Below are 14,170 nucleotides of genomic sequence, written 5' to 3'. Positions count from 1 at the left end.
ACCTTTAGGTTCCAGGGCCAGAGACTGGGAGGCCACCATTATCATTCTCATCCTCTAAAGCTGTGCAGAAATCCTTCAGGGAACAAAAACCATATAGAACAAACCAGAGCAGATTACTTAGCTTGGCCCCCTGGCAAGGGCGGTACAATTCCACCCCACGGCAAATACACTTGAGAATCAATGCAACAGGCCCCTCCCCCAGAAAATGAGCAAGAACATTCAGCCAAGACCAAGTGTACCAATCAATGAGAACTGCAAAACTCCAGTGATAGGAGAATACAGCACATAGAATTCATGGCATTTCCCCATGATTCTTTAGTCTTTCAACTTTAATTAATTAATTTATTTTTATTTTTTTCCTTTCCTTTTTCAACCAATTTCTTATTTTATCAACTCCTTTTTAAAATCTTTTTTAATTTTCGTCTTTACAGTTACATTCTATCCTTTCAATGTATTTAATTTTATTTTTGTATATATAAGTTTTTCTTTCTTTACAATTTTGAGATGTAGTTTCTTCTAACAAACTGACCAAAATACACGCAGGAGATAGTGTATTGTTATGTTCTGTTCACCTCTCTGTTTATATCCCTTTTTTGTTGTTTTGGGTTTTTTTTTTTCTTTTGCTTTTTCATTTCCATTTTTGCAATTACATTCTATCTTTTCATTGTATTTAATTTTATTTTTGTACATGTGTAAGTTTTCCTTTCTTTACAATTTTGGGATCTAGTTCTCTAAAACACAGACCAAAATACACACAGAATCCAGTGTATTGCTCTATTCTGCTCGCCTGTCTGATTATATTCTCTCTTTTCTCTCTCTCTCTTTTTTCCCTCCCAGTTTCTGGTCTCTTCTGATTTGTTTAGTGTATATTTCTCTGGAATAGATGGATCATTGTTGCCATTTTAATATTTTGTTCTCTTGTTCACCTATTCTTTTCTGGACAGAATGACAAGACAGAAAAACTCACCTCAAAAAAGAGAACAAGAGGCAGTACTAATTGCCAGGGACCTAAACAGTATGAACATAAGTAAGATGTTGGAACTAGAGTTCAGGATAACGATTATAAAGATACTAGGTGGGCTTGAAAAAAGCATATAAGACACTAAAGAATCCCTTTCTGGAGAAATAAAAGAACTAAAATCTAACCAAGTTGAATTAAAAAGGCTATTAATGAGATGCAATAAAAAATGGAGGCTCTAACTGCTGGGATAAATGAGGCAGAAGAGAGAATTAGTGATAGAAGACCAAATGATGGAGAATAAAAAAAAACTGAGAAAAAGAGAGATAAACCACTACTGGATCACAAGGGGATAATTCAAGAGATAACATATCATAAAGCAGAACAATATTAGAATAACTGGGATCCCAGAAGAAGAGGAAAGAGAGAGGGGGGAAGAAGGTATATTAGAGCAAATTATAGTGGAAAACTTCCCTAAGCTGGGAAAAGAAACAGGCATCAAAATCCACATAGAGGCACAGAGAACCCCCCACAAAATCAATAAAAATAAATCAACACCCCAACAGATACCAATCTCAGAGACAAAGAAAATTCTGAAAGCAGCTCATGACAAGAGGTCTATAACCTACAAGGGTAGAAACATTAGATTGGCAGCAGACCTTTCCATGGAGACCTGACAGGCCAGAAAGAACTGGCATGATATATTCAGGGTAATAAATAAGAAAATATGCAGCCAAGAATACTTTATTCAGCTAGTATGTCATTCAAAATAGAAAGACTGAAAAATCTTCCAGGACAAACAGAAACTAAAAGAATTTGTGATCACCAAACTGCCCTACAAGAAATATTAAAGGGGATCCTCTAAACAAAGAAAGACCCCAAAAGTAACATAACCAGAAAGGAACAGAGACAATATACAGTAACAGTTCCTTTTCAAGTAATACAATGGCACTAAATTCATATCTTCCAATAGTTATTCTGAATGTAAATGGCCTAAATGCCCCAATCAAAAGACACAGGGTATCAGATTTGATAAAAGAGCAAGGCCCATCCATATGTTGCCTGCAAGAGACTCATTTTAGGCCCAAAGAAACCTCAGATTTAAAGTGTGGGGGTGGAAAAAACTTATCATGCTAATGGACATCAAAAGAAAGCTGGGTGGCAATCCTTATATTAGACAAATTAGATTTCAAACCAAAGACTGTAATAAGAGATGAGGAAGGACACTATATCATAATTTAAAAGTCTATACAACAAGATCTAACAATTATAAGTATTTATGCCCCTAACATGGGAGCAGCCAATTATATAAGCCAATTAATAACAAAATTAAAGAAACATATCGATAATAATACAATAATAGTAGAGGACTTTAACACCACACTCACTGCAATGGACAGATCATCTAAGCAGAAGATCAACAAGGAAAAAGGGCTTTGAATAACACACTGGACCAAAGGGACTTGACAGATACATTCAGAACATTCCATCCTAAAGCAACAGAATAAACATTCTTTTCGAGTGACCATAGAACATTCTCCAGAATAGGTCACACACTGGGTCACAAATCAGGTCTCAACTGGTACCAAAAGATTGGAATCATTCTCTGAATATTTTGGGACCACAGTGCTTTGAAACTGGAACTTAAGCACAAGAGGAAATTTGGAAGGAACTCAAATACTTGGAAGTTAAAGAGCATCCTACTTCATCCTAAATAATGAATGGGTTAACCAGGACATTAAAGAAGAATTTTAAAAATTCATGAAAACATCTTCTTCATCCATTCATCTGTTGAAGGGCATCTTGGGCTCTTTCCACAGTTTGGCTATTGTGGACATTGCTGCTATGAACATTGGGGTGCATATGGCCCTTCTTTTCACTACTTCTGTGTCTTTGGGGTAAATACCCAGGAGTGCAATTGCTGGGTCATAGGGTAGCTCTATTTTTAAATTTTTGAGGCACCTCCACACTGTTTTCCAAAGTGGCTGTACCAACTTGCATTCCCACCAACAGTGTAAGAGGGTTCCCCTTTCTCCATAACCTCTCCAACATTTGTTGTTTCTTGCCTTGTCAATTTTTGCCATTCTAACTGGTGTAAGGTGGCATCTCAGTGTGGTTTTGATTTGAATTTCCCTGATGGCTAATGATGATGAACATTTTTTCATGTGTCTGTTAGCCATTTGTATGTCTTCTTTTGAGAAGTGTCTGTTCATGTCTTCTGCCCATTTTTTGACTTATTTGTTTTTTGGGTGTTGAGTTTGAGTTCTTTATAGATCTTGGATACCAGCCCTTTATCTGTAATGTCATCTGCAAATATCTTCTCCCATTCTGTGGGTTGCCTCTTTGTTTTGTTGACTGTTTCCTTTGCTATGCAGAAGCTTTTTATCTTGATGAAGTCCCAAAAGTTCATTTTTGCTTTTGTTTCACTAGCCTTTGGAGATGTATCTTAAAAGAAGTTGCTGTGGCCAGTGTCGAAGAGGTTACTGCAGATGTTCTCCTCTAGGATTTTGATGGATTCCTGTCTCACATTGAGGTCTTTCATCCATTTTGAGTTTATCTTTGTGTATGGTGTTAGAGAATGGCCAAGTTTCATTCTTCTGCATGTGGCTGTCCAATTTTCCCAGCACCATTTATTGAAGAGACTTTTTTTCCATTGCATATTTTTTCCTGCTTTGTCAAAGATTATTTGACCATAGAGTTGAGGGTCCATATCTGGGTTCTCTATTCTGTTCCATTGGTCTATATGTCTGTTTTTGTGCCAGTACCATGCTGTCTTGGTGATCACAGCTTTGTAATATAGCTTGAAATCGGGCAACGTGATGCCCCCAGCTTTGTTTTTCTTTTTCAACATTTCCTTGGTGATTCGGGGTCTTTTTTGATTCCATACAAGTTTTAGGATTGTTTGGTCCATATATACAATGGAATATTACTCAGCCATCAGAAAGGATAAATACCCAACTTTTACAACAACATGGATGGGACTGGAGAAGATTATGCTAAGTGAAATAAGTCAAGCAGAGAAAGTCAATTATCATATGGTTTCACTTATTTGTGGAACATAAGGAATAGCATGGAGGACATCAGGAGAAAGAAGGGAAAAATGAAGGAGGGGAAATCGGAGGGAGAGATGAACCATGAGAGACTATGGACTCTGAGAAACAAACTGAGGGTTTTAGAGGAGAGGGGTATGGGGGGATGGGTTAGCCCGGTGATGTGTATTAAGGAGGACACATACTGCATGGAGCACTGGGTGTTATATGAAAACAATGGATCACTACATCAAAAATTAATGATGTATTGTATTGTGACTAACATAACATAATAAAATAAAATTTAAAAAATTCATGAAAACAAATGAAAATGAAAACACAACTGTTCAAAATCTTTGGGATGCAGCAGAGGTGGTCCTAAGAAGGAAATACATAGCAATACAAGACTTTTTCAAGAAACAAGAAAGGTCTCAAATACACAACCCCACCTTACATCTAAAGGACCTGGAGAAAGAAAAACAAATAAAGCCTAAACCCAGCAGGGTATGAGAAATAATAAAGATCAGAGCAGAAATCAATGAAATAGAATCCAAAAGAACAGTAGAACAGATCAATGAAACTAGGAAATGGTTCTTTGAAAGGATTGATAAGATAGATAAAACCCTGGCCAGACTTATCAAAAAGAAAAGAGAAAGGACCCAAATTAATAAAATCATGTATGAAAGAGGAGAGATCACAACGAACACCACAGAAATACAAACAATTATGACAACATATTATGAGTAAATATATGCCAACAAATTAGGCAATCTGGAAGAAATGGATGCATTCCTGGAGACATATAAACTACCAAAACTGAAACAGGAAGAAATAGAAAACCTGAACAGACCCACAACCAGCAAGGAAATTGAAGCTGTAATCAAAAATCTCCCAACAAACAAGAGTGCAGGGCTGGATGGCTTCCCAGGGGAATTCTACCAAACATTTCAAGAAGAATTAATACCTATTCTTCTGAAGCTCTTTCAAAAACTAGAAATGGGTGGAAAATTTCCAAACTCATTCTCTGAGGCCAGCATTACCTTGATCCCAAAACCAGACAAAGACCCCACAAAAAGGAGAATTACAGACCAATATCCCTGATGAGCATGGATGTCAAAATTCTCACCAAGATACTAGCTAATAGGATCCAACAGTACATGAAAAGGATTATTCACCACAACCAAGTAGGATTTATTCCTGGGCTGCAAAGGTGGTTCAACATCTGCAAATCAATCAATGTGATACACTACATAAATAAAGAAAGGACAAGAAGCATATGATCCTCTCAATAGATACAGAAAAAGCATTTGACAAAGTACAGCATTCTTTCTTCATTAAAACTCTTCATAATGTAGGGATAGAGGGTACATACCTCAATATCATAAAAGCCATCTATGAAAAGCCCACAGTGAATACCATTCTCAATGGGGAAAAACTGAGAGCTTTTCCCCTAAGCTCAGGAACCCGACAGGGATGCCCACTCTCACCATTGCTGTTCAACATAGCACTAGATGTCCTAGCCTCTGCAATCAGACAACAAAAAGCAATAAAAGGCATCCAAATCAGCAAAGAAGAAGTCAAACTCTCACTCTTTGCAGACGACATGATACTCTTTGTGGAAAACCCAAAAGACTCCACCCCAAAATTGCTAGAACTCATACAGGAATTCAGCAAAGTGGAAGGATATAAATTCAATGCACAGAAATCAGTTGAATTTCTATACACGAACAACGAGACCAAAAAAAAGAGAAATTAAGGAGTAGATCCCATTTACAATTGCACCCAAAACTATAAGATACCTAGGAATAAACCTCACCAAAAAGACAAATGTTCTGTACTGAGGAAACTCAAAATGGATGACAGACCTCAATGTGAGACAGGAATCCATCAAAATCCTAGAGGAGAACAGGCAGAACAATTTGGCCATTGTTGATAATGCTGCTATACACATTCCTAGGTATCTTATGGTTTTTGGTGCAATTGTACATGGGACCGATTCCTTGATTTCTCTTTCTGCTGATTCATCATTAGTGTATAGAAATGCAACAGATTTCTCCACATTGCTTTTGTATCCTGTGACATTACTGAATTCATTTATTAGTTCTAACCATTTTTTGGTGGTCTTTTGTGTTTTCTGTGTAGAGTATCATCTCATCTGCAAATAGTGAAAATTTTACTTATCTTTGCCAATGTGGATGCCTTTAATTTAATTTATTTATTTCACCAAGTATTTATTAATTTACTTATTTTTGTTTCAAGTTTTTATTTAAATTTCAGTTAGCTAACATATAATATAATATTAGTTTCAGGAGTAGAATTTAGTGATTCATCAGTTACCAGTAACACCCAGTGCTCATCACAAGTGCCCTCCTTAATACCTATCACCCATTTAGCCCACCCTCCTGCCCACCTCCCCTCTAGCAACCCTCAGTTTGCTCTCTATAGTTAAGAGTCTGTATTATGGTTTGCCTCTTTTTTATTTTCCCCTATGTTCATCTGTTTTGTTTCTTAAATTCCACATATGAGTGAAATCATGGTATTTTTCTCCAACTGAATTATTTTACTTAGCATTATACTCTCTAGCTCCATTCATGTTGCTGCAAATGGTGAGACTTCATTCTTTTTATTTTTATGTTATTATGCAATTATTCCATTTAAAACAAAAATAAATCAAATAAATATGTATCAAACAATATATATATATATATATATATATATATATATATCACATCTTGTTTATTCATTCTTCTATTGATGGACACTTGAGCTGCTTCCATAATTTGGCTATTGTAAATAATGCTGCAATAAGCATATGGTTGTTTATATCTTTCCAAATTAGTGGTTTAGTATTCTTTGGGTAAATACCTGAAAAATTGCTGGATCATAGGGTAATTCTATTTTTAACTTCTTGAGGAACCTCCATACTGTTTTCCAGAGTGGCTGCACCAGTTTGGATTCCCACCAACAGTGTAAGAGGGTTCCCCTATCTCTGCATCCTCACCAGCATCTGTTGTTTTCTCCGCTATTAATTTCAGCCATTCTGACAGGTGTGAGGTGACATCTCATTGTAGTTTTGACTTGTTTTTCCCTGATGATGAGTGACGTTGAGCATCTTTTCATGTATCTTTTAGCCATCTGAATGTCTTCTTTGGAAAAATGTCTATTCATGTCTCCTGCCCATTTCTTAACTGGATTATTTGTTTTTTGGGTGTTGAGTTTGATAAGTTCTTTATAGATTTTGGATACTAGCCCTTTATCAGATATGTCATTTGCAAATATCTTCTCCCATTCTGTCAGTTGCCTTGTAGTTTTGTTGATCATTTCCTCTGCTGTGCAAAAGCTTTTTATCTGGATGAAGTCCCAATAGTTCATTTTTACTTTTGTTTCCGTTGCCTCTGGAGACGTGTCTAGTAAGAAGTTGCTATGGCTGATGTTGAAGATGTTTCTGCCTGAGTTCTTCTCTAGGATTTTGATAGTTTTCTGTCTCACATTTAGGTATTCCACTGATTTTGAATTTATTTTTGTGTATGGTGTAAGAAAGGGGTTGATTTTCATTCTTTTGCATGTTGCTGTCCAGTTTCCCCAGCACCATTTGTTGAAGAGACTGTCTTTTTCCCATTAGATAGTCTTTCCTGCATTGTCTAAGAATAGTTGTGCATCCATATCTTAGTTTTCTATTCTGTTCCATTGATATATGTGTCTTTTTTTTTGTGCCAGTACCATACTGTCTTGATGGCTACAGCTTTGTAATATAACTTGAAGTCTGGAATTGTGATGCCTCCAGCTTTGCTGTTCTTTTCAAGATTGCTTTGGCTATTTGGGGTCTTTTGTGGTTCCATACAAATTTTAGGATTGTTTGTGCTAGCTGTGTGAAAATGCTTTAGGTATTTTGATAGGGATTGCCTTAAATGTGTAGATTGCTTTAGGTAGTATAAACATTTTAACAACAGTTGTTCTTCCAATCATGAGCATTGGAATGCCTTTCTATTTCTTTCACATTATAAATATTTTCAAATGCAGTACTTATAAATGTGAAATTAGGAACATTTGTATTAAATGGAATAATTGTGTAATAACTTAAGGATTAAATCAAGAATAAGGAAATCACTGAGGAAATAGCAGCAATATAGTTGATAGAGAGTAGAATGTAAATATCTTAATCTGAAATCATGATAAGCTATGTTCAGAAGGGATAGGATTTTTTTAGTGAATGTGTGTGATAATGGATTTAACACATAATTTGTTAGGCAGAGAATGACTTCAAGTGCTGGCTTAGAAAAAAACAAATATAAAATTAAAAGACAAAACCTCAAATAAAGCAAAAATACTAACAAATCCAATGGGCTCTCTAACTCACTAGAGTACTACAATGTTGTGCACAAAGTAAGAAAAAGATTATAATGACCCAATGGAATGATGTTTCTGCAGAAAAGGAGCTACATTGTAAGGCAGACAGTTGGAGCACCATGATCTACACATAGTTTGAAGGCTATATAGCATAGAGATTATATTTGATTTTGTAAAGCTTTTTTTTTAATGTGTGTGCTTATATCCCTGTAAAATGCATGGGAACCCACAAAATTTCCTAATTGGCTCTTGGTTAAATGACATATTATTTTATGGTTTGTAAGGAAATAGCTTCCAGTTGGAGAATTTGTTCATTAAAGGTGGGGTAAAGATATCCTTCAAGATGTCCAGTGAATGGCTCCTTTAAGACTGTTAAGTTCTGAAGCACACTGAGCAGTTCCACAATCATAGGATTCATAAAAATACCATTATGTGGAAATCCAAGAGGATTCCTTGAGAAATCATGCTTTTTTTCAGCGCCAGCTAACAGACTTATTTGCTAGTTAACAAGGATAACTGAAATATATATAATTTTATATGTATATGTGATTATATGTAAAATGATATATATGATAAATCCTGTTTCAAATGTCAAAGCACTGTTATTTTCTATGTGTAAGTGATTATATATGTACATATATGTAAACACACACATGTATGTACACACTCACACATATATTCCCACCTTCCAGGAAAAGAGGGGCATTAAATCAAAATGTGTTTATCAACACGTGAGCATATTGAGGATGGGCAGATGCCCTTGGTCATGGGACAGTTAGCCTTGCTGTTGTGCTTATTTTACCTGGGGCCATTCCACTTGGTCCATAGTAACTTATTGAGAGGCAGATCCCATTTTCTAAGGTGGCAGAAAAAGATCCAAACTTGCTGACCGCTTTATTATCTGCATCTGATTTTTCTAAAAGACAAATTCAAATTAAGGACATTTCCATTTTATTAAAAAGAAATGTAAGCAAAACAGTGAAAAGTGGAAATCACGTAGATAAAAACATGGATATGATTAATTAAATTATTGATATGTATGTATGTACTAATGAATTATTATGAAATCATTAGAAAACTTTGTTTTCAAAGAATATTTAATGAATAGGAAAATGTTCATGATGATAAAGTAAGAAATACACTGCAATAGAGGCTACTGCTGGGGTGGTAGAATTAGGGGCAACTGTCATCTTCTTTAAATATTCTTATATTTCCTAATTTTTTATAATAAACCACATATTCTTTTATTAAACAAAACAAAGAAAAGTAACTTAAAAATTTCTGTTTTAAGTTCTTGGGTACATTCAAGCTTGTCAAACACTGTGCTCTTGAGTTTGGAAAATACTGGGGCCATAACTGAATTTATTAGTAAGATTTAGTTATTTATCTTATTACTAATTCGAGTTTAAAACATCTTATTAATTAACTCTTCTCCTTTTTCAGGTATAACCCATGTCACATTGGGCAGAGAGCATTGTTTCTCCAGGTGGTATTTCCTGGAGATGTTAAATAGTGTTATCAGGAAGTTTCATGGTGTATAATCAATGGACATCCACCTGGAGTTCTCATCTACTAGCAGGTAGAGACTATCAAGACTAAATGTAGGATTTTTCTCTTGTCCTTGCAACCTAAGAAATTTGAAAGCATGGGGAGAACTAAGTGATAGAGCACAGAAGGAAACCCCAGCATTTGTAGTGAATATTGGAGAAAAGTTAAAACTTCAGTAGAAATCAATTAATGCAGACCTGAGTGCTAGAGACTGCACTTGATGCAAGTTGTATAAAACAAAATTCGGGCCAGAATGAACATTGCAAACACAATGTTGCTACGTAAATGTAGCCAGCTACAGACTCTGTATGACAACTGGAATCAAGAGCTGGGCATCCAGAGAGGGCAAAACCAAGTTAGCAGTCCACTATACATGTGCTCTGTATACAATGTAGGTACACATTACCTTAGGGAAAATGTATATAAGCAGAATGGCTAAACACTTTCTTTACCATCTGGAAAAATGACCCTAGTTGCTAAGTGGAAGTGATGCGTGTGTGTTGCTGTCAGATGGATGGGTTTGACACATTGCTGAAATATTAACCTCCACTGACACAGAGATGCAGCTGCTTACCTGTTTCAAGATTTTGCTCTTCCTCTCTTTTTTCTTTCTCATCTTCTGAAGAACAATCCTCTTCTTTTTTTTCCTTTTTCACAATTTTCTTAGGGTCTTTTAAATGAATTATAAAAGTGTGCTTGTCCTTTTTCACTGTCACCTTGATAAAAGTTGGCCCTGGGGAAAATCATGGGACAGAAGATGGGCTGCTGCTGATGCCCCATTAAGGTCCTTTACAAGACATCTAAATAATGCAGCATAGAATGTAAATAAGGGCATGGAAACATTTATGGACATCACTATTTTACAAAAAGATGCCTAAAGGAATAAAGTGATGGTGGAATCCCAGAAATAAATGGCAGGTAGATCAGGGAGATGTTTGCAGACTTTCTAATCAAATTACAGAAGAGAAAATACACTGGTTGAGGCTGATGTACACCTATACTCAACTTGATGATTAATAACACGAGTTAGTTGATGCAAAAGGGTTTTACAGCTTTTAAAGAATTACATCAATGTTAATTATAGTAGTTGTTATTGTTAGTAGCAGCAAATCAGAATTTTCCAAATGGCACATTCCCTCTTCTAGTGTTCTGACTCATTTTTTGTCTCCTTTCTCAGCTTTTCTCTTTTTTTATCCAGCTTATTCTTCTCAACTTTGATTGAGCTATCTTCTGTCAAAAATTGATAGGATTAGGATGAAAATACTGCACTTACTGTGACTCACCTGAAACAAATAAACATGTGCATATATAAATTTCGATAAGTGCAAGGAATAGTCATGGAAAATAGAACATAGCATTATAAAACTTGAGTCCAGTAGTTTTCTCAATTATGTGATTCTGAGCTCCATTTTTAATTACTATTAATTGTACCCTATACCCAAGGATGATATTAAAAATATCAAATATGAAAACATATAATATAAATAAATATGTATACCTATACATTAATAACAATCCCTGTCATGTTTTAAATAAACAAACCTTATATAATAAAATGGTCTGACATTTGATGTAAGTTGCACCACCAACCATTGTTTAAATAATTTGAATGACTTTCAGGCCTTTTTATTTAAAAAATTATTGATGTGACCTTTTGTTTGATGTGGCAGTTACTACCTAATGGTGCTTCCACTTGAGCCATGATTTCACATAGGGAACAGCATCTAACTTTTGCAATGACTTCCTTATTAAATTGATAGTTATTAGATGACAAGAAAGAAAGAAGAAAAGAGAGAGGGATTGAGAGAGAGAGGTAGGGTGTCAGGCAGAGTGTGGGGGTAGGAGGAGCCTGTGTTGCTTCTTGCTGGGGTACATAACCTTGTGGACATTAAATAGGGCCCTGCTCAAATTCCCTCCACACTGACCACCTCACAGCTCTCAGAGACAATAAGCTATCAAATAAAGCCCAGGTTCTCAAATCCACCTGAGAGATCTTTAAAGCACAGTGAAAAGATAGGCCCTGCTAAATCTGCTTCTTGGGAAGAGTTATACATTTCCTTTAGGGGTTTTCCAGACTAGGTCCTCCTCACTGCATCCCTAAGGCTCCTCTCCCACTCAAAGACTTCTGAATCCAAAAGCAACTTCTCTGTAGCAAAAATAACTGGACCTTGGCAGCAGAACCCCAAGCTCTATGCTCCAGAGCCCAAACTAGAAATTTGTTCTCAACTCACAGTATGCGCTTGGTTTCTGAGATAACACTATGTGCTGTAATTAATATTACTAATTAATTATTTGCTTATTGTGGTTACTATTATAATATCTCCAAATCGTATAGGAATATTTTAAGATTTTAACAACTAGAATGTTCATAAGAGTGTGTCCCAGGTAAACTCTCAGCTGGCTTGTGCCCTGCGGTCAATTATAACAGAAGCATGTGAGGTCTGGAAATGCTGACTGTGGTGTATAATAAACAAAAGTGGGCACATTACCACTCTCACCTATCATACCCAAGGGTACAAGGCCCCAAGTTGATCTGAAATGGGTTAGTATCTTTCAAGCTATTAACCAGCTGCATTCAAAATGTACCTTTTTCAAATGTTGTTTTCTCTACTTCAATCTGCCCTCCATCCGAAGGATACAGATAAGAATTTGTTCCTGAGATTTGGATGGGTATATCTCCCATATTATATCCACGAAACTAGAAGGGAAAACATCAGGCTTTGAGTGTGGAACTGCAATTGACAAAAATCAACTCATCAGTGTGAGCCAGTTAAAGTTGCTATCAGCTTAATTTCTGCAAAATGAATGTCTGTCACTTTGTAGACTCACAGGACAGTGTCCACATTACCTTTAGCACCTCCTGTGATATTATAAGGACAAGCAGGATTAAAGGAGGTCCATGATTTTAAAATCTGTTCACTGGAGCACCCTTACAGCTAGTGCAGATCAAATCACTGTACTATTGAAAAGCAGTGGGAGAAGAAATCAATTTCTCTTTCACTGGCTATTAATATTCTGTTTAAAGTGAACTGATATACTGTGGAATATTGACACTTTGTACTTTTTTCTTGACACTTTATCCTTCAGGAAGTCATATGGTAAAGACATTTTTTGCTAAGTGTTGCTGATAGAGCTCCAAGTAATTGTGATGCATGCTAAGGCTTGAGAAGTGGCTTAGAGTAGCAGCTAGAAAGGACAAGGGCTGTTAGATTTCTGTCCATCTCTTTCCCATTAGGTTTTCCTCATAAGACTGCCTAAGGGACAGACTGGCAAAGGGAAGATTTTACCAAAGCCTACAAGCAAAATACATGGGTGCCTACTCAGCAAGGCCTGTCATCTGAGACAAATACAGCCAAACTTTGTGTTCACTTTGATCTTTCACAGTTGCTTTATTTACATTAACCTAAATGAATGCTTTTGTGTCAAATCTCCATTTTCCTGCCCTTAATAACCTAGTTTCATGGCACTCAAGACAAGCTGACCTGAGGGTATTCCCATCTTGGTGACTGGCTACATAGAAAGTCCTAGGTATAAGAAGGTAGAGTACAGGTCTGAGATCATCTATGCTAGAAAAAACTCCAAGGCCTTCTGTGATGTCAGTGAAGACTGGGAACCTTGTGTTTCCACAGAAGCTGTGTTTCTCCCAAAACAATTAGTAAGAACCCAAAGAGGCTTTTTAGAACACTGATTTTACCGGATAAATGATCTCAGGTTCCGGTTGCTGGAGGGACTCCTCTGCTATTTCTGGAATCCTCATTTGTTCTTCTTTAGTTTTCTCCTTCAAAATAGATTTTTTCTTCAAAGGCTTACTCTCTTCTTTCTCTACCTTTTCCTTGCCTTTCTTTTTACCAGTTTCCTTACTCTTTTTTTCTGCTTTTTTTTCTTCCTTTAAGCGCTCTTCTTCTGCTAATCGATCTTGTTCTTCTTTCCATGCCTATAAACACATTTAAAAAAATTAACAGGATTTCGAAACAAATTAGATCCCATTCAGGTTCATTTTGGAGAAAACTTCACATGATTTTTTGTGAGTTGTATCTCTGACAAATTAAGATACTGAGCTAGAAACCTTGGAGTTACCCTTGATTCTCTTCTTTCACCCAACTTCTGTGTACCACACTCTGCCAAAGCTCTTCAGAGATTTTTCTTTACTCAGCTGCCTCTCTCATGTTCTGTTGCACTTTTCTTTAATTCAGGTCTTCTCATCTTTATCCTGAACTATTACATCAGCCTCTTAGCTGGTCTCCCTGCTTCCTATACTTTTCCACATGAACCAATCCCCAATTTAGGT

General features: G+C 36.2%; 1 protein-coding gene across 1 annotated transcript in view; it reads right to left on the bottom strand.

Annotated features, from left to right (window-relative positions):
* The window catches only part of SPAG17 (sperm associated antigen 17), a 219,474-nt gene that overhangs the window by 70,820 nt on the left and 134,484 nt on the right, over positions 1–14,170 (bottom strand). Inside the window, exons 21-24 of the mRNA XM_078072554.1 lie at positions 13,577–13,816; positions 12,469–12,580; positions 10,457–10,615; positions 9,137–9,250 (exon numbers count right to left, since the gene is read on the bottom strand). Coding sequence (XP_077928680.1) covers positions 9,137–9,250; positions 10,457–10,615; positions 12,469–12,580; positions 13,577–13,816 — 625 coding nt within the window. The remainder of the gene's footprint in view (positions 1–9,136; positions 9,251–10,456; positions 10,616–12,468; positions 12,581–13,576; positions 13,817–14,170) is intronic.

Source organism: Halichoerus grypus, chromosome 5, assembly GCF_964656455.1.
Source record: "Halichoerus grypus chromosome 5, mHalGry1.hap1.1, whole genome shotgun sequence".
NCBI lineage: Eukaryota > Metazoa > Chordata > Mammalia > Carnivora > Phocidae > Halichoerus > Halichoerus grypus.
The sequence above is the reverse complement of the archived record's forward strand: the minus strand, read 5'-3'. Positions and strand labels throughout refer to the sequence as shown.